At 40.9% G+C, this 20319-nt stretch overlaps 2 protein-coding genes across 4 annotated transcripts; one reads left to right on the plus strand and one right to left on the minus strand.

Moving 5' to 3' along the window:
• Positions 1-820: 820 nt before the first annotated feature.
• mybl1 (v-myb avian myeloblastosis viral oncogene homolog-like 1) lies at positions 821-13543 on the plus strand. 3 transcript variants are annotated; one of them, XM_028569047.1, is made up of 16 exons: positions 821-1308; positions 4206-4305; positions 4566-4637; positions 4928-5020; positions 6362-6582; positions 6681-6882; positions 6967-7032; positions 7315-7425; positions 8233-8466; positions 8558-8953; positions 9085-9224; positions 9377-9491; positions 9646-9762; positions 9952-10056; positions 10438-10602; positions 10694-13543. In XM_028569047.1, exons 1-16 carry the CDS (start codon positions 1286-1288, stop codon positions 10817-10819), a joined length of 2286 nt encoding a protein of 761 aa, XP_028424848.1. In that variant the 5' UTR covers positions 821-1285; the 3' UTR covers positions 10820-13543. The 3 variants fall into 3 exon arrangements, with proteins under 3 accessions (XP_028424848.1, XP_028424849.1, XP_028424850.1); XM_028569048.1 differs by having other exon boundaries at positions 8576-8953; XM_028569049.1 differs by lacking the exon at positions 7315-7425.
• Positions 13544-16315: 2772 nt separating this feature from the next.
• si:dkey-97a13.12 (uncharacterized) lies at positions 16316-19296 on the minus strand. Its single transcript, XM_028569977.1, has 5 exons — positions 19230-19296; positions 18928-18959; positions 18259-18426; positions 17572-17663; positions 16316-16812 (listed from the first exon to the last, which is right to left on the minus strand). The coding sequence occupies exons 1-5, from the start codon at positions 19294-19296 to the stop codon at positions 16560-16562; spliced, it is 612 nt and encodes a 203-aa protein (XP_028425778.1). The 3' UTR covers positions 16316-16559.
• Positions 19297-20319: the final 1023 nt, after the last annotated feature.

Consider the following 20319-nt stretch of genomic DNA (forward strand, 5'->3'; position numbering starts at 1 on the left):
ATGAATTAAAAGGAATAGTGCACCATGTGAACGTTATGTAACATTTGAACAGAACACATTTTCAGTGGTAGCCTATAGTCATTTTGGCCTGATATGCATGAAACCAATACACAGTGCAGATGTCCACAAGGTGTCAGCAAAACACAAATTAAAGGAGCTGCAGAGTGCACTGTTAAAATGCAAGACCTATCTGTCAAAGGAAATAGTGTGTTATTATCTATATCAGAGTTTGAATTCTGTCCATATTGTCTATAACTTCTGCATGAATCTCAAGATCTCGATCTTCTCTCAATATTACCCAATTGGTTATCATCATCATAATTACAAGGAACCACAATGATGTAATGTTGCCTAAATTCGAAGACCTTGGACTTATGAAACAGCCTAAGGTGGCATGCACAGTGTGCACCATCTGGTAAAAAATAAGCTATATTCCATGTGCAATAGGCTATCTGCTTCTATGAATACGTGTTGTGAAATATTAACACAAAATAACATCTCAGCACTGTGGATTAAATGGACAAAATTAGAGATTGGATTAATCGCGCTTGCTTCCAGTAAAATTGTGGGGCTGGGAACCCCCTGAAGGGCCCCCGAAAGTCCCCGCACCCCTCTTTGAGCCGCACCACTGCCTTGATGAAAAGATCCATTCTGCTGCAGAAGGTGACAGTACAGTTGTCTGACTCAACGCCCGCCTCCTCAAATTGCTAACCAATTACACACGAGGCTCGCCTCATTTCTGCCCTATAAGTTTCGAGTACTGACTCCTCTTTTCACAGCCCAGTTTATAAACCAATCAGGAGCGAGGCCGCCTGCGCAGAGGGCTGGGCGCGAGAATCGGCGGGATGGACAAAAATCATAACGCCAAATGAAGTAGAGACCACTGGTAGACACAAGAAAGATAGAAAACCATGGACAGCAGCGAGTAATGCAAGTAACGTTAACTTCTTAGTCTCTTCTACTTAATATCGGCTTTTTATGTTGCGATATTGACTTTTCAAAAACACGTCACAGAAGAAGACAGTGACGTTTCTTCTTTGGAAAGATGTTATCGACAGAGAGTAACGTTAAGGCTTTTCCAGAAAGAGCGTAATGTTATGGGCTGTACATTAAGTTAGCTCACTGGCTAGCCGAATACTGCTAGCTAGATGCGGCTGCGTCTCAGAAGAAACCAGCGATGACTTACAGCGATTTCTATGGATAAACCTATATTAATGTGGAATTTTAGACAGCTGCCAAACCACAGGTTCATATTTGAAAAGGTTCAATCATCCTACCAACTGTCATGGACAACGTGAAACCACGCAGGTGAGTCAGTGCCAGCAATACTAATGCAGCGCTGTTTGATTATGAAGATCTGTTTGCCCACTGTCTCCAATGCCTCTATGCAACGTTAGTAAAGATAACATCAAATAGGTGATGATACCACCAGTGTCCTGGTCTGTGTCACACTGCTAGTTTCATATTTGAAAGCATAACGTACACTGAATGTGCACCTGCGCAGTCATACTGTTACGAGGTCCACCAAAGAGATTTATGAATGGTAACGTTAACTGATAAAGAGTACCATTAATACATATATGATATATAATGGTTAATAACTTACCTCGCCCAGTAGCTTCACAATAGTTATGGATTGTGTAGAATATAATCGACACTCTTTGACAAAATTACAAAATTACAGTTTGTAAAAATCCGTCTTTTTAAAACATGCGTTGCGCGCTGTTGTTTTCTTAATAGTGTTGGAATAACCGTATACTAGACTGCATAATATGTTTGCTATGCATGGGAGGCGTGCAGCCCATTGTCAAACAGCAGTTATGCAACACCAGCATCCTTGGACACACATCACTAGTTATATTGATTGCAAGTTAACTAATCTCAAGTGATTAGTTAACTTGCAATCAATATAACTGGTAAGATATTGTTTTCTGTTAATCAGAAGACAAAACAACACACATATTTACAGCTGTATCATATATATATATATATATATATATATATATATGTATGTTGTTGTGTGTGTGTGTGTGTGTGTGTGTGTGTGTGTGTGTGTGTGTATTAAGATTTGCTGTCATTTGTTCTTCTTAGAGCACTTTGAGTTTCAAAAACCCAGTGCCAAAAAGTACCTGAGAAAACCAGATGTTGGTTTGTGATTAGACTTGATAATTACTGGCCTGTTAAATTAAAGTGACCAATGTAGCAGCGCATTGATTATTTACATTCATCAACAGCCAGGTACACATTATTTGCAATTAAGTGTTATTATTATTATTATTATTATTATTATTATTATTATTAAAAACACACAGTTAGTGCTAATACGATAAGTGAATTGATTGATTAGTTTATCAACATTGCCAACAAGTTTGATAATCAAGAAATTATTTTAGTCATTTATCCAGCAAAATTCCCAAACACTTACTGGTTCCAGTTTATCAAATGTGAGGATTTTCTGCTATTCTCATTTTTATCTCATTGTAAAATAAATCTTTTGTTTTTTTGGTTTAACAAAATAAGCTATTTGAAGATGTGACCATAGGCTGTGGGAAATTTTGATTAGTATTTTTTCACTGTTTTCGGCATTAAGCTTGAACTAACTATTGACTTGTTTGTATCTCATCCCTATCACATATCCCATCCTTGTTTTCCATCTGGTGAGAGATTGGTGGCTCTTTTCTCTCACAATTAGAACAGCTCAGGGTTTGACCTGTGGAATACAAATCCTGTATTTTACAATATCCTGTGAACTGTTTATGATGAAATATTACTTAATGCAGCAAACTCGTACAATGTAATGTTTGGTACATTGTTGTCTATTTGTTTTACTGCTACGGAGGCCTACAGCTAATACTACATTTCAATATGTTGTTATTTCTCCAAGTGCAAAGAAGTTATATAAGGTTATTATAAGTTTTTTTTTTAAACTTTTTGAACAACTGGACCGTTAGGGCTTTGCATTCCCCTGACCACACCCCAGCGCACCGCCTTCTCCATCTCACACACACTCACACACCTCTGGAGGTGAAAGAGCCTGTTGATGTGGGATTGCCCGTTTCCTCCACCCCTTGTTACTCCCCTCCTTCCTGTTCAGCCATAGGTCCGGACTCACTTTCCCACTTCTCTTTGCTCTTGAGAGGGAATCAGGCCACGCCAAAATTCAATTGCCATGTTCAAGTTTCCATGCTGAAGAAGACCTTTCATGCACAGTCTGATACAAGACCGTTTGTGTTTAGTTAAGTGCATGCATGATCGGAAAGGTCTGCTTCATAGTAACAGCTCTCAGGAACCAGTGACTTAATATCCACTCTCCACTACCACAAAGAAAGTGTTGCCCAGCAGCAAGTTTTATGGGAACACATAACAGAAGTACAGTGCTACCTGCCAACTTCTTGTGTGAGCAGAGATGAATTTCATGTTCTTGTATGCAGTCACATATAAGCAAAAGTTGTTTCTTTACTTTTTATTCTGACAAACCCATTTCTATTCAATCCATCATTATACATTATTTATTTAATTAATCATCTGCTTGTTTATCTATTCCCTTATAGTTTATTTGAATCAGCATAGTTGTTAGAATGAAAGCAGAGCAGACTATTGATTAACATTTAGTAAATTTGTAATATTTACAATTATTTCTGTGTATATATATATATATATATATATATATATATATATATACTTTCTTACTGTAGTCTTATGCATATCATATATTATATGCTGAATAATGGTTACAGTGATTAGTCATCAGTGGCCACATCTTTTAACAACACTTCTTTGTGCATGCATTACAGAAAGGAACCGAAGCTAGTTAACTTGAAATATTAATTTGAAAAATCAACTCAAAGCTGAGCCTATTTACACGTAATAGTTCATCTTCTTGCACATTTCCCTACTACTCCTTTCCCATGAACCAGTGGCAAAGGATATCATTTACAAGCAGAGAGCTTTGCATGTTTATATTTGCCTAAGCATATATTTTTATAACTAATCTGGATACATTTTTGTTAAGCATTTGAATACATTTGGTACTCATAGAAAAATAGTGAGTCAACTGTATTAGTTATTTCCATGCAATACCAATACTATATTCATATCACTGTTCCTGTATACAGTCATTGACCTCATAAAGAAAAGTTTTGGCTCCTCTAACAAAATCTGCTCTTCTTTTACTCCCCTTCGACATTTGCCCTGTGTATTTATAGCAATGATGAGGATGAAGAGCCACACTCCACAGACCAAGAGAATAAAGAGAAGAGCAAAGATAAAAAGACCCTGTGTAAAGTAAAATGGTCCCGAGATGAGGTAAGTTTATCAGAGGCACATGTGAGGTGTGGACGTTAGGGGCTTTTGTAGGTTACATGAGTAAAATGGGGACTTTGTACCACATGCGATTTTGTATTTCATCTTCTTGCAAATTAGAACTTGTTTAAGTGTGTGCTCCACAGGAGAACCTTATTAGTCACTGCTGTTATTTTATTAAATAATATGATGAAAGTCGACAGCGTGTTAATGTGGATGACGGAAGTTCCTTAGGAGGTCTCTTTTTTTCCTCCCCTTTTCAGGATGAAAAGCTGAAAAAACTTGTTGAGCAGCATGGAACTGAATCCTGGAAACTAATAGCTAACGTTTTTCCAGTAAGTATGGGATGTAATGTGTCTGCATTCACTGTGTAATAAAATCCAGGCAAAACTTATTTGAATATTAAGAGCGTAGTATCTTGCTGCTTTATGCCATATTGGTCCATCTCTTTCCATTCTAACACTTAATGACCACCCAAACCATTTATAGTAATCTCATAATTAACATCGGTCCTCAATGGGATGTTTTTAGCAGTAATGGTAAGTCATGGGTGCAGAGGCATCTGTCAGGAGTAGGTGTAACTGTGTAGTGGTGTGGTGTAATGATGTGTTGTGCTCTGTCACAGGGGAGGACAGATGGTCAGTGTCAGCACCGCTGGCAGAAGGTGCTCAACCCAGAACTGGTGAAAGGACCCTGGACAAAAGAGGAGGATCAAAAGGTAAGAGGAGCTGGGAGTTTCCTGTGCTTGGATATAAAGCAGATGACAAAATTGGTAAATGATAGGTGAGACGAAGAAAAAGAAAGAAGAACACAATGCAAACAACAAATGCTACAATATGCAATGTATTTTTTACATTCTGGCTAACAGGGCTGTGCCGTTGTGCAAACATACTTCCCGCAAAAAACTTTCTTTCCTTAGCTTCCGTTTCTCTTCTTCTTCTTTTTTTTTGCAAAGTAAATGCTCCACTACGTCATCCCTAATAAAACACAGACTCTCTCTTTGCTCGCATTCCTTAAATGGATCACGATTCTTCAAGAATGTAAAGAATGGCGCCTCATTCCTCCAAAATCTTGGCATCATAACAGAAATACAGACCTATCGATAACAGCCTTTGCTGCCAACGATGACATCATAACATTTTTCAGCCTTGACAGAAACAGTCAAACAAACTGTGCCGCTGCTGCCGCCACAGGCAAAGCTTTCTGAACACTGCTGCTGCTGTTTGCTATCAATGATAAAAGTAGAGCAATGTGATTTCCCTCTTTATACAAGCTTGTAGTTGAACTTGAATTAATCCAATTAGGGCCCTATTCGAGCCATTAATAAAATAAAAGTTATGACATACATTTCTTATTACAAAGAAATAAATACAGCCTACTACTACTTACAGCAACTGCAGAGTAATGCGCCATGAGTAGGGTGCTGGCGATCATGGACAATGACCGCCACCCACTACACAGCACGTTCATTAAACAGAGGAGCATGGTCAGTGGCAGACTTCTGTCACTGTCATGCTCAACAGACAGGTTGAGGAGGTCCTTTGTCCCCAGGGCCATCCAACTCTCCAATACTACACAAAAGGGGAGGGAAGAAATGGACTTTTCAGCATGAGCCTGTCTCTCTCAGCCCCTACCATTATATCACTTTGTCTACTGTACACCTGACTGTCTTATAGGTTATATTAGCCCTCCTACACAATCTGGACTGTGGTCATAACATCTACATCTTATACGTATTCCCTGTTATATGTTCTGTTAATATTTTATAATAATAAGCTATTTCACTGTTCACTTTTGCACTACCACCATTGCACACACTCTGCCATAGCATCTTATTATGGTCATTGCATCACATGGTCAGTCCATACCAGACCTTTGTAATCAGTTCATAAATTGTTAACTATTTAAATTTCTATGAGTGATTTTTATGTATGTGAGATATATGTGTGTATGTGTGTTTGTTGTGTTATGTTTGTCTAAGCTACTGGATGCCTAACATTTCCCTTGGGATTAATAAAGTATCTATCTAAATATCTTTCCTTTGGGGACATTTGTGCAGGTTATTGACCTGGTACACAAGTATGGCCCCAAGCGTTGGTCTGTGATCGCCAAGCACCTCCAGGGGAGGATTGGAAAACAGTGCCGTGAACGGTGGCACAACCACCTTAACCCAGAGGTGAAGAAGTCTTCATGGACTCAGGAAGAGGACCGAATCATCTATGAGGCCCACAAACGCCTTGGCAACCGCTGGGCAGAGATCTCCAAGCTTCTTCCTGGACGGTAATATAATCTTGTTCACACATTGCACATCTCCACTTCCAGTTTGAGTCATGAAACAATGTAATTTGCTCAAATATTACTGATCTTTTCTCCAACAGGACGGACAACTCCATCAAGAACCACTGGAACTCCACCATGAGGAGGAAGGTGGAGCATGAAGGCTACCTGCAAAATGGCAGCAGGAGTTTCACCTCCTTTCACGCTGGAGGGAAGAGACGCCACCACAGGTCGTGCCCTCCAACTCTAACAGAGCCCCAGCACTGTGATCACAGTCCCCTGCCTATACCGGAACCCAACCAGGTCCACTTCCCTTCTACACTCCACACCACTATACCGTTGATTTCTTGATACCTTTTTATTTAAGTATGATTCTTTGCATTTTAGATGGGGGGATTTCCTCATGATCCTCACTTGATGGAAGGTCTTCCCGATAATTCTGGCTTCATATCGGTGAGTCTGTGTGTATTTCTTTGCATGCTATTGGGAAAACTTGTCACACTCTTTATTTTCTGGACTTTCTGTAATTATCTATGTGATCCCTAACTCTGAACTTCAAATCAAGCACTTGAATGTCTTTTTTCACCTAACATTCCAAATCTCAAATGCTCCCGTAAATAATTTATATGTTAAATCTGTTTTTGTTTTTTTTGTTTTTTTTGTCTGGTTTTCTTAACTTCTTCCTTTTTCCTCCTGTCCTCTCAACCTCTCCTCCCTGACGTTTGTTTATTTCAGCCATCCTGCCTGGATGATCCTGACAGAGAGCAAAGAATTAAGGAGCTTGAGCTGCTGCTTATGTCAGCAGAGAATGAAGTCCAACGACAAGTGCAGTGCAGAGGTCCACGTGTAAGAACACACTCCGAATGTGTGTTTGCATACTTAGCCAGCATAGCCTGCGTGTGTTTGTAGCCAACGTACACTGTAAAAAGTCATTTTTAACATTAAATGTATTATCTAATTAAACATTGAGTCTTAAAATCAAATCAAAGTGAGATTACGAGAGACTATTATGAATTTTCTTGAACCAGGTGATGTTTTCTCCCCTTTACACTTAACACTTGTTTATAGAAAATTCTCAAATCCCATCTCCTCAGTGGACTTTTCCTTGCTTTAAGGAAAAGAAGATTTGAAGACTTCATTAGACCAAATGGACTTTTTGCAGTGTATACATGTGGAAAAGAGAATGGCACACATGTATGCGTGTCTGTATCCTGATTTTCTTTAGTGTTGCTATAGTAACTACCTTCCCCATCTCGCTCCTCATTCAGAATGGCCTGTAGCTGTGCTTGGTAGCTGCCCTACCTCCTCCCCTCCCCCATTACCATCTTTCCACACATGAACCTGCTCCTTCATCCCCTCTAGTCCTCACCCCTAGCCCACGCTCAGCCAGCAGTTTGAACCAAGCACTCTCCTCTTCCTATTCTGTTCCTCCCTGACACTGTTTTCACATTTAATTTACTCCATTCTTGTAACGTGTCATTCTTCACAACAGTGTTTTCCACATGTTTCTTAGTCACAGATCATTTCAAAACTGATGCAAATTTAGAATAATTTTAGTCGACATCTACCAACTTTCACACCATTAATTTAGACACAAATCTGTTGCTGGAGCCAGAGATGTAACACCAGTATTCTCTCATCCTGCCCCCTTAGAGTTTGGAGCAGTACTGGTCCGACAGTGTGTCAGATGACACATTGACTACAAGTAGCAGCAGCCTAGAGGAGCAGGCGGAGAGGAGACCCTGGAGGGGCCCTCAGATCCCCCAAGGACCTCCACCACAGCTTCCTGTTTCCCCCAGCAAGTTCCTGGCTGTAGAGGCCAGCACTGTGCTCTCTACCCTGCAGACCATACCAGAATTTGCAGAAACCATGGAGCTCATTGACTCAGTGAGTAACCAAAGGAACGCAACATAGAACAAATACATTTTAGTATGAATATGTTGAACAAATTCATGAATGTATTAAAGATATCCTGTAGATGTGTTTTGCTCTGCAGGACCCTGTTGTATGGAGCGATGTGGCCAGTTTCGACTTGTCGGAGACAGTGACACCACCCAGGCACAACCAGGCAGGCTACACCACTCTCCTGCAAGAGAGGACGATTGACAATTCAATGGGCTACACTGTCAACACTCCGACTGCCATGTCTGGTCGCAATAAGAACTGTGCTTCATTTGGTCTGGGCAGTGTCACCTCTCTGACTCCTATCAACTCATCCAAACCCACCCAGGCATCCATTGGGAGGAGGAGGAGGAGAAGAGAGAGGGGGGAACCGTCTCCTTTGTGTGACAGGACCTGCTCCTCCTTCTTGGAAAATATCTCAAATTCTCCCAAGAAAACGCCCACAAAGTCACTGCCATTCACCCCGTCACGAGTAAATGACATCTGTTTTTCTTTTTTCACACACCCTAATCTTCACTTCAACTGACTACTTCCTCCTAGAGTTGAGGTACTGAGGTTGCATTAGTCATGTGGTGAATGTGCCTTTTCTGTCTGTTTCCCCAGTACTGCAACATATCAGGGGCGGAGCATCTGAATCTGGATAACCCCGCCCTCACCTCAACTCCCGTGTGTGGCCAAAGGTGTCTCCTCAACACGCCGCTCCACAAAGAAAGCACACCGAAGCACCAGAAAGAGAATGATGGGTAAATAAATATGTAAAGGTATTCCCACAAGAGCTGGCATGAAAGCCAGAAGTTTGCTATGCTTTTTGGGAATTTTCCAAAATAAATCTTAATTTAATCAGATTGTTAGGAGGAGAGTACTCAGTGTGTAATATTCTCTGTCAACTTTATAGTTTGCGGACCCCCAAATTCCGTAAAACTGTCATGATTCCAACCCCGAGGACACCGACTCCCTTCAAAAATGCTTTGGCTGCCCAGGAGAAAATGCACGGGCCACTGAAGATGGAGGTAACAAGTCAAATTTGGCTGTGTGCATTTTACCTGTATGTTTTCACACTTTTATTTATCTTTTATTTATGATAACGTTGTCTCAATTTTGTTTTTACAGTATATGGCTGTACGATCTTGTCGTTGTATTTATGTGTGTGTTTGTGTTTTTCAGCCACAGTCGTTGGCATTTCTAGAAGAAGACATTCGAGAAGTTCTGAAGCAAGAGACTGGCGCAGACATCTTTAACAAAGCAGACATGCAGCCAGACTACAGAGCATGGAAACATAATGTATGTGTAGCATGTACATTTTCTTTAATTATTGAAATATACTAACCTGCTCTCTGTTATTTGAAGAAACAAACACTTAAAGATAAACAAACGTTAAAAGTTTTTGCTGAGCTCAATTGTAGTACTAGCTCTACCCTATATAGAACTACAGCATTTACTGTAATTTGTATCTTGGTCCTTTGATTTCAGATTGATGGCCCAGCTAGAAAGGTGCGCAAGTCTCTTGTGCTAGACCCCTGGGAGAAAGACTGCCTAAATGTCCAACTCTTTCAAGAGCAACTCAACAACGCACAAGTAAGTCACAATACTAGTTTCAAATCACTGGTTAAGACCCTGTAGCTAACTGAGAAAACTAACTCATTAACTACCACTGATATGTAAAAGAGTAGGGCGCGTAAACCCATAGAGCTACTCAGAGGCTAACAGTAGTGAGGTGTGGTTGTACTGGGAAACTGGTTTGTGTGTGCATACAGTAAGTGTATGAATTTGGAATGTAGTGTTGTTGCATACGCATTCTTGGGCAGCTTCTGGATATTTGATTAACGGCCAAATGTTAACATTTAGAATTGTTGGTAATAGTAGATATCACTTTAAAATGCTGTTTTGTACATGAATTAAGTTCAGAATCGTCATTTCTATGTATTGTTGAGTAGCTACTGTCACCTCACATTGCAGATGCCAGATGATAGTCTACTGACGGGCTCTTCACTGGGCAGCCCAATCCCTGAGCAAGAGGAGTGTAGCCGTTCTTTAGTCCCCGTTCATCCTCATCGCCTTGCTAGCCCCCGGATGAAGAAGCTTCTTGCCTCCCACAAAGCACCAAAACACGCCTCTGTACAGGTACGTAAAGAGTAGTCTTTAAATAAAACCATTGATTAGAGTGTAAGATACTTTGGCAACCATTGGTAATCGTTGGTTGCCTTGTCTGCAGGTGAGTGAGTGGGAAGCAGTGGTTTATGGGAAGACAGAGGACCAGCTGATCATGACAGAACAGGCCCGTCAGTACCTGAACCCTTACGCGTCATCTGGCTCTACCTCAAGGGCCCTTGTGCTTTAAAGCCGTCCCCTCGCTGTGCAGGCAACACTACTACACCGATCCAACGACTAAAACCTCCACTGAATCTTGTAAGAGACAATCCAGTGAAGACAAATTATTTTATTTTTTATTTTAAAGCAGAAATGCACTGCCAAGGACATCCACAAAAAGGCATGGCTGCTGGTATTGTTTTCAACACATTTGTAGGTCACTGTCCCAGGTAGTATCTTGTGTATAGGGTTGGCCTGTATTTTCCTTTTAGAATACACACAACCTGGCAACGTAAGCAGTTTTGTACAGATATGAAAATACTAGAATTTCTTTCTGCACTAGTCCGTAATGTTGAAACAACCTGCACATAAAGTAGGCTGTAGAAATAGAGTGTTTATTACAATATAAACTACTCTGAGTTTTATATTGTTAATATATTGTTTAAATGACAAGAAAGAAAAACATTTTATAATGTAACTCTACTCATTGTGTATCTCCTCCAGCTTGTTTTGCTAAACTGCCCCATTGCTGTTGTCAGATAAAAACCACGTACTGTACATGCATAAATTCTAGCTTTTTATTGACACCCATGAATTTTTTAAATCACACCATGGGTTTCTAACTTGACAAATACATTACAGCATATACAGTAATGTCAACCATCGCTTTGATATTGTGAATATCATAGAGATAGAGAAACAAAAATGCAGTTACGTGTTTTTTTTGTGATGGCAGTGTTACATTGCTGAATGCCTATCTCCGGTGATGTGAAGTTTTTGAGGATGGAAATAAGAAACTGTCAGTATTGCACTACTGAGATGATTTCGCTGCTGAGAAAGCAGCAGTGTTTTAAGGGCAAACTGGATAGCACTTGTGATGGTAACACGTTTCCTTTCCGTGGCCATAGTGTCTGTCAAGACATTGGTTGAATGTATTCCATTGCAATGTACATGTGTAAGAACCTCAAAAATGGAAGGGTACCTTTTTTAATGTTTATTTTTGTTTGTTTTATTTATTATCTGACAGCTCTAAAGCTTAGATATTAATATAAATCGGACACCATTTTAAGAAGTTTAGCTTTGCCGACAAAACAGCCTAAAAACCCTGACTTGCTCTCAAACAGTTCTCTCTGTCACAGAAAATGAAAAGACACCATTGCTTTGACTGACCAGTTTTCATTTCATCAGTGTTCTACAATAAGCATTTGGTCGAGAAGGATTTACTTTTTACGTGAAGGCTGTAGGTTTTATTTATTTAATTTCTACTAATTTATTTATTTCTTTAAAAAAACATTTAAGAGAAATTATTGAAGAATTTTATTGTTTTTCAAAATCAGGATTGGGCTACCATTCAGATTCATTACTCCAAGTTAGAAGAACATGCACTGCCACTAATTATATACGTTCATTTTTTTATTTTATTTTTTTCCTGATCAGGCAAGATCTAGCAAATAATCATTGTGTAGTTGTATGTGTGATCTTGTAACCTATAGATAGGACATGGTTTTCCTTTGATTCAAATATGTTCTTTGCTATTAGGTAGCAGGACTCCATCTCCGACTTCTAATCATAGACAAATTGCACTTTTTACTCATCATTTAATTTTAAATGTTTGTTCATTCTGATGATGTAGCTCTTGTCCTTTTTATTTTATTTTGTGTGTGTGTGTGTGTGTGTGTGTGTGTGTGTGTGTGTGTGTGTGTGTGTGTGTGTTAGACATTTGTCTCCCTGTTTTGTAATGAATGCTGACATTACGATCCTGCTGCTTGATTTTAACTTTCCTCCTGTTCTGCTGCAGAAATGTGTGCTTAAATACACTACATTGAAGCCTTACTTTAAACGTTTTTAGACAGATGGCAAAAACGGCTAACACACACCGTCCTATTACAACAAGAACCAAATTTGATCCCTGCAGCAGCCAGTGTCGCAACAACCTTGTATCCTGCTGAAATGCCGTTGAGCAAGACCCCAAACCCCTAACTGCTCACTCATTATCTGACACTGCATTAGAACAAAGTGCTTAAAATGTATTGTAAATATGCACGGATTTGGGTGTGATTCTAAAGAAATCCATGTGCTTCCATGTTAACAGGCTGATTCATGTCATTTTTTAACCATCCTGAAACAGTCTATAATCTGGTGAAGTTAACACTACAGCTATAAATGGTCTTCTTTGTATTATCGGCATTAGCGGATCCAGCATTAGGTATAATCTGGATTATCCTGCATTTGAGTGAGAATAAGAAGGGAATCTTGTCAGGGAGATCAAGTGGAAAGATCAGGAGTATACAATACACAAATCTGAAACCGAAAGTAGAGTAATCTCCACATAAAACATTGTTTCTGGTGGCTGAGATGTGTCTAATCTGTATATAATTGCATTATATGTTCTGTTTGTTGGTTTGACTTGTGTTTGTACATTCCATTTGTTAAATCCCGGTTAATATGTTTGTATGTTAACAATATTTGGCCATGTAACATTATAGGTTTTGAGGGAATTAAGTACATATACAGGATAGTAGCCACTGTTATATACTACTGTAGTTATGCATGAGCAATACACAAGATGCTGGACTTTGCTTTAATTGACAAGGACAAGGTGAATCACAAATGTAACAATCGCTCTGTATTTTTGTAGCATTTTTCAGTTGAAATTATAACCAAGGTACCATAGAAATCCTGCCAACTGTCTTTGTAACCATGTACTTAATTTGGAAAAATAAATGCATATGTTGCATGACATCTATGGCATTTAGAATTTTATATGTCCACATTCTTGTTTTTTAAAGCGGAACTTTTCTCTCTCTGCCAAGTGCCCCTGCACAAATTAGTATAGGTTACATGGTATTTCCCACGTCATAAAGATTTCTTATGATCCTTTAGTTTTTTCTGACATGCTCACAGCAGGCATAGCAGCCTCTAAAGCTCTTGCCAAAAATGGATTCCTTGAAAGACAATGTCTTGAGGAAAATCCCAATTCTCCACCTTTAATCATAGTGTCACTTTTCCCCAGGTGGAGTTGGCGGCCATGCGGGTGAATTTTTTTGTGTGTGGGGTTGACACCTGATAAAGCGGTTTAAGCTGAACCCCCTGTCATGTGTGTATGTATATGTTGGGATACTGTCAACTTGGCCTGGGGTCCAGGGACACGAGCCCCCTCCACCAGAACAAGAGGCCTCTCCACAGGGTCAGCTGCTGGCCCTAAAGGGGCCCACTCACCCATGACTTAATGCCCCCGGACTCCTTTGTCCTCGGAGCTGTTGGTTTTACAGGCCCATTCACTCAATTGCCCCCCAAATGGAGGGAGGCAAAGGACATGACGTCTTGCCTTATGCTGAAGGAGCATCAGCGCACATGCATACAAACAATGTGCACATAAACTCACAGGCGCCGCATGCACGCCATGTCCACTTAATCAATCTGTCCTCCCTTTGCTTTCATTCTTATACAAGAGGGTCTTTTGTTCTTGAGTGACCCGCACTAAGAGTTGAAAGATGTCAGGGACCTTTTGCCACTTAATTGGTTAATGGCAGCAGCTACTCCACCTTATGCTCCATGCATGTATTTAAGGGAAGCAACTCTTAAGATAGTGACTTATTGACATGAAAAGACATACATGTTGTATGCAGACTAGACTTGTTAAATGTACAAAGCTGTTATTGGGAGATTTATTAAAAATGAATTACATTTTTCCTCTTTTAATAAAAAATACTGTAAAACTTGACACGCCATAGTGCACCACCCATTTTTAGTATCCAGTACAGGTCTGGCACCCTCCACAGCTCCAGTCCTTGAGTTAGCCATTATTGGACTAAGTAAGGTGTGTATTCATTTTCCTGTCCACCTTGTACAATGAAGACATGAAACAGAGACTGCAGGCGTCCGACCAAACCTCCCCTGCCTTCCTCTTCTGAGCACACACCCAACAAGCAACACATACACACACACACACACACACACTGTTTGCCTTTGTATATTCTAGACAGCAGATGGCAGCCCATTATTGGGCTGACAGAGCAGTCATCTGGCAGGCACCATGTTACCCTTCCTCCCCCTCTGCTCCCCCCATCCTCCGAAGACACCCAGCACAACACAGCATGGATAGGACACTTTTAGGCGGGAGAGTCCATAGCCCTGGGATTGTGTGTGTGTGTGTGTGTGTGTGTTATAATTGGACACTGGCCTTTCCGCCCTATGTAGGTCACTGTTTCCATTTGTGTGTGTCAGTGTGTGAGGTAAGACAGACTCTATTTGATGTTTTGAAGCAACAACTACAGTGGGTGATTAACTTTAATTTAAGTATGAACGTAACTTGCATCTGCACACTTCAGTGTGTGACCTCATCTGAATTTGAAAGAATTACTTCCAGCCATTAATCCATTAGACTCCCAGAAGCTGGTGTATTTAAGATAAGTGACATATACCTCTATTTAAAAGTGAAAGTCACAAACTCAAGGTGAGCTGTAACAGTGTTGGCAGTGGAAAGGCTCACACAAATATTCTCCTCATGAATCAGAGTTTGCTCAGAGGACCAGTGGTGCTGTCTCTTTGTAACATATACAGTGTTGCCTGTGCAAGACATGCCGCCCAAACACTGGCCCCAGAGTGACTGCCTCCTACAGCCTTTATCACAAAGGATTATACAACAGTGAATATCAAACGGAGGGGGAGGAGGAGGAGTGTGTTTCCCTACGGAGGTCACGGCCATGGTTAGGGATTAGGTTTGGTGTTTGTGTCCTCGGGAAGGAGGAAATCTACAGCCCACCCTATAAAGACCCTGCTACAGGGACACGCTGGGAGGCACCACAGATGAAGAAGCCTACATGCGACTTCTGAGAGCTGCTTTAGCGTTGCCAGGGGAACCGGCTCAATCCTGGTCCTGGTCCTTTGGCGAGGCTTTTAGCAGGCCTCAATCACACTTCCTTTCGCTTGAGAGAGTTTTTTTTCCTTCGGCACTGTTAAATAGAAGCGAGGCCCAGTGTGTTCAAAGGAAAATGAAGCATGAGGTAATATACTGAGGCATGTTTCCACTGGAATAAAAAGATGTTAGCCAGTAAGGGTTTATTAGTTTTATTATCATTATAACATTTACATATATTAAGCAGCAAATATATATATATATATATATATATATATATATATATATATATATATATATATATCAACAGATTCACATGAAGTTGAGAAAAGTGGATGATGGAACAAAATGCGCACAGACAATGGAAAAAACATTTCTCTTAGGTAGCAGCATCAAAGTTGTAGAAAAAATGCTACATTTGATCATTTAAGCATTTTATTGCTTCATTGGTTGCCACTAACTCCTATGTTACTTTACACATATGAGCGCGTGATTGTAATTATATATTTATTATATATTCAAAGCGCAAGCCTGGCATCGGATCTTGCCATGCTAAAAAACAGAGCAGAAAACAGCTGCTGCTCAGCTCTCTGTACATCCAAACATGTTGCACTTGTGGACACGCCCCCATTAGTGATGTCACATCAGGCATTACTCCATCAGATGTAATGAGCAAAACACCTTCTGTGACATCACCAATTTGGGTTTGTGCACTCACAATCCAACCTCTTGCTTCTAGAAATGCCGCCAAGTGAAGAGTACCTGGTATGGAAATGAGTACCAGCCCACATCAGGATATTCAAGACCTGTCTTTTCACATTTCAGAAGTTCCTCCATTCACCCACATACTCCCCCGATGCAGCCCCACCAAAGTGAACTCAGCTCAGCCATCCAGGACAAAGAGGAGGGCCTCTTAGTCACCCTCGAAGGCCCCGTTGGTGGCTCCCTGGCATTCACTCTTTTTCCGGCACTTGGACAAGATCCTGTGGAGCAGGCCTGGGGATCTGTGTGTCTGAGGTTGGGAGGCCACGGGCTGAGGCTGAGGGATCTGGGGCCTCTGCACCAGGAAGGGGCCCTCGCTCTCGCCTTGGCCCTCATCCAGCCCCACTCCTCCTCCTCCTCCACCTCCTCTACTCCCCCTCCTGAGTGCCTGCCGAATGTGTCCACTGGGGGACAAAGAGGAAATAACAAACACAAAGGCCCTGTTTATTCCTCATGACCTAAATTCCACCGCTAGCAGACAAGACAGGCACGGAGCTGTACAGAGGGCTCTGTGTGGTGGTGTGTGTGTTTATGTTAGTGTGTAAGCAGGGTTCAGTGGCAGGCTGTCAAAAATAAATGCCCCCCCTACTGTCAAATAAACTGCAAGAGAGATACAGTACCATATCGGACAACTTTTGCTACACTGAATATAGCATTGATAAAAGGTTTCGTATTTGATGATCCATCATAAATATTCCCAAAAGATTTTGATTGAGCTGTCAAACATTTTCATATAATTTCAGATGGGAGACTAAGGTACAGGGTCTTTCCTTTCCCTCCTGCTCCTCTTTAATGAGATGCAGTGCAGCGAGAGGGGATTGACTAGATGGTGTGTGTGTGTGTGTGTGTGTGTGTGTGTGTGTGTGTGTGTGTGTGTGTGTGTGTGTGTGTGTGTGTGTGTGTGTGTGTGTGTGTGTGTGTGTGTGTGTGTGTTCAGGAGGGTTAGTAATCAGTGTGCTTTGTCAACTAATGAGGGACGAGTGGGGCCACCTGTTCAGGGGTGCTGGGCGGAGAGCATGATGGGATTTGGGGATGGGGGATGTGTGGGGGGGTTCAGTGGTGGAACAGCTGCTGGGTGCTGGGTGTGTGCATGATGTGTATGCATGCACTTGTTAAGGGGGTTGTGTTTGTTGTTATGGCTGCTGCATGAGTTTTACACTTACTTTCCATGTCTACCGCGTACACGTGAATCATTGTCCCAGGCTGAGCTTCTCACAGATAAAGTCCTCCGTAGGGCTTTTGGATTGAGATTTACCTGAGAATAGAATTAATCAAGTGCGTTAGAATTCCTCTGGTATCTTCTCTTATCTTGATGCTACTTTTCTTTTCGTTAAATCACAGTAAACAGCTCAAACTCCTACACTGGGCACTACATTTCCCATTATGCAACTCAATAACGCCTTTTAGTATACCCTCCCTGCCTCCTAAATGCCCAGTTATTTGAAACTCCAGTTTGTAATGCAGGCTTTTGGTTGAAATGTTTAAGCCAACACTGAGATAACTCTGCAAAAAGCGCCTGCAGAGCCATATTAGACATTATTCATCATTAGACCTTATTTGTGAGATTTTACCACTCAAATAACTCAACAAAACATCACAGATAGAAACATCTTAATTAAAATAACCAAAACCAAAGTTTTGACTTAGAAAATAATGTACGATCCCATTGCTCACAGTAACAAGCTGATTGAGAAACTAGGTCTCCATGGTGTTTAAAAACTACACTGTTGTGGAGGAACAGAATATAAAAGAATAGAAAGCACAATCAGCCTTCCGACATTAAGCAGCAACAACAACAAAGTCCAGTAATGCTGCATTGCTGAGCACATTCATCAGTCAGCCAACCCAACCTGGCTCAGCTCCATCACACAGGAGGCGGGGAAGTAGCCCTGCTGGCCGTCCAGCAGCCGCCCAAACCACCTCTCCTCCTCATGTCTGGGCAGGACCAGGATAACATCACCCAGAGACAGCTCCAGCTCATCTGGCCAGTTGGGTCTGTAGCTGTGCACCACTACCATCTAATGGACAAAGAGAGAGTTACAGCCAGTCATTTTTACTTTGAATTGTGTATCTGTAATATTATTTTACACTGCATTTAAATAGGGTACAGTTTGTTGCATTCCTCTTTGTTGTACTGTTAAAAGCTGTAGTCACTGTCTATGTTTGTCTCTGCAGTCCTCAGGTTAGACATGGTGAATGGAGAGGATTATGTGTCAAGACTCATTAACTGCTGTGCTGTGAAACAGAAATCTGGTTCTACTCTTCATTATCTGTTCCTCCTAAATATGGTCCATAATTTTTCGGCGGAATTAGATGAATTAAACACATAATGGATCCACAGGAAATTGACCGACTTTACATAACATCAATGTCAAACTCATATCAATCAATCTCCATCATATATAAGACTTACAAAACATGAATTAATCAGTTTTGATTCATAATTCTGCTGTTTAAGACCCACATGATGTCAATGCATATAAGATGGATATTTGAATGAAGGAGAATGTTTAACTTGCCTTTTCAGCTTCTGGTCTGTATCGATACCTCCCTGTTAACCATTGAGAGTGGAAATGAATCAGCGAAAAATGTTAGTTTTGTATGCAAATGTGAATAATAATTTCTTTACATAAATGCATGTACATAAGCATCTCTACAACCCTGTCCTTCAGTAAACGAACAGTACATAGGGAGAGAAAACAAACAATCTAACCACATTATTTATTTGTCATCTGACATTGATATGCCATCTCATTCTCACTAACAATGAAAACTGATGTCCTGCTAAGCCACACTTCACTGCAGATATGATTCCACTCACCTTGAGGAGCAAGGACAGTGGTGATGACTTCAAAGTGTTCATTGCTGTGCATGTAGATGCGCTGCATCTTGAAGATCTGACACTTGCACAGTGATCGAAGCTCCTGCACTCTCTCTGGACTACCTTAAAATAAATACAGCTGACTAATCCACTGCAGCACTGACGGGAGCTGGGCACACGCAACAACACGTCCTTCCTACAGGGAACACACACAAGTACAGCACAAGACTCAGGACAAATAGTCCTAGGACGAAAAGTGTGTGATGATTACACTAATAGTTGTTTTTTTCTTAATTTTGCAGATTAGAAATTTCACCACGTACCCTATTTTCAATATTTATTAGCTCAGCAATGGAATAAACAGCAGTCTTCATCTGTTCAATTCAATTTTATTTATAGTATCAAATCATGACAAGAGTTATCTCAAGACACTTTACTCAGAGATCATGCTTGACCACCTCATCTTCATGCCAGTGCCTATTGTTTTTTGACCATCTGGTCACATGCGAGGGAAATTTAGAGGCCTCTGCCACTGCTCGCCTGACGTAGATGAGAATTCATAATTCCATCTCGTCAAGAGCGCTTGATTGATTTAGGGTTATTGACTGTGTCCCATTTTCCAGTGGCCTGGGTAAGCAGGGACCAAGATGAATGGGCTTGGGACAGGGTGGCAGACTGCTCAACAGATGGTGATTGAACCCTCCCCACACACACACACACACACACACACACACACACACACACACACACACACACACACACACACACACACACACACACATCACGTTGCAAACACACACACACACACACACACACACACACACACACAGCTCCCCTCTCCCGCTCTGGTGCAATGAAGCTTGGCTGTAAGCTTGTGTCAGTGATTAAAAAGCATCCATCAATAACATGAGAGATCACTCAGCCAGACAATAACATCTGAGCAGTGGAAGTTTGCTGCAAACCTGCAACCATTATAAATATGCCATGTTATTTATCTCTGCAGAAAGACTTTAATGACTTACAACAAATCTATAGAAAACTGGTGCATTTTATTTTCCCAATCCTGTCAGTAGGGCTATGGGTGAGCTTG

This window comes from Perca flavescens, chromosome 22 (genome assembly GCF_004354835.1).
Source record: "Perca flavescens isolate YP-PL-M2 chromosome 22, PFLA_1.0, whole genome shotgun sequence".
Taxonomy (NCBI): Eukaryota; Metazoa; Chordata; class Actinopteri; order Perciformes; family Percidae; genus Perca; species Perca flavescens.

What these genes read in the sequence shown, in the direction of transcription:
- si:dkey-97a13.12 (XM_028569977.1), bottom strand. Translation starts at nt 19,296, where the DNA reads ATGCAGCGCATCTACATGCACAGCAATGAACACTTTGAAGTCATCACC. An exon ending in CACTGTCCTTGCTCCTCAAG is followed by an intron (nt 18,960 to 19,229) that starts GTGAGTGGAATC and finishes AATGGTTAACAG; the next exon opens with GGAGGTATCGATACAGACCA. An exon ending in GTGTGATGGAGCTGAGCCAG is followed by an intron (nt 17,664 to 18,258) that starts GTTGGGTTGGCT and finishes TTCTATTCTCAG; the next exon opens with GTAAATCTCAATCCAAAAGC.
- mybl1 (XM_028569047.1), top strand. Translation starts at nt 1,286, where the DNA reads ATGGACAACGTGAAACCACGCAG. An exon ending in TGCAGTGCAGAGGTCCACGT is followed by an intron (nt 7,426 to 8,232) that starts GTAAGAACACAC and finishes CTGCCCCCTTAG; the next exon opens with AGTTTGGAGCAGTACTGGTC. An exon ending in TGCCATTCACCCCGTCACGA is followed by an intron (nt 8,954 to 9,084) that starts GTAAATGACATC and finishes CTGTTTCCCCAG; the next exon opens with TACTGCAACATATCAGGGGC.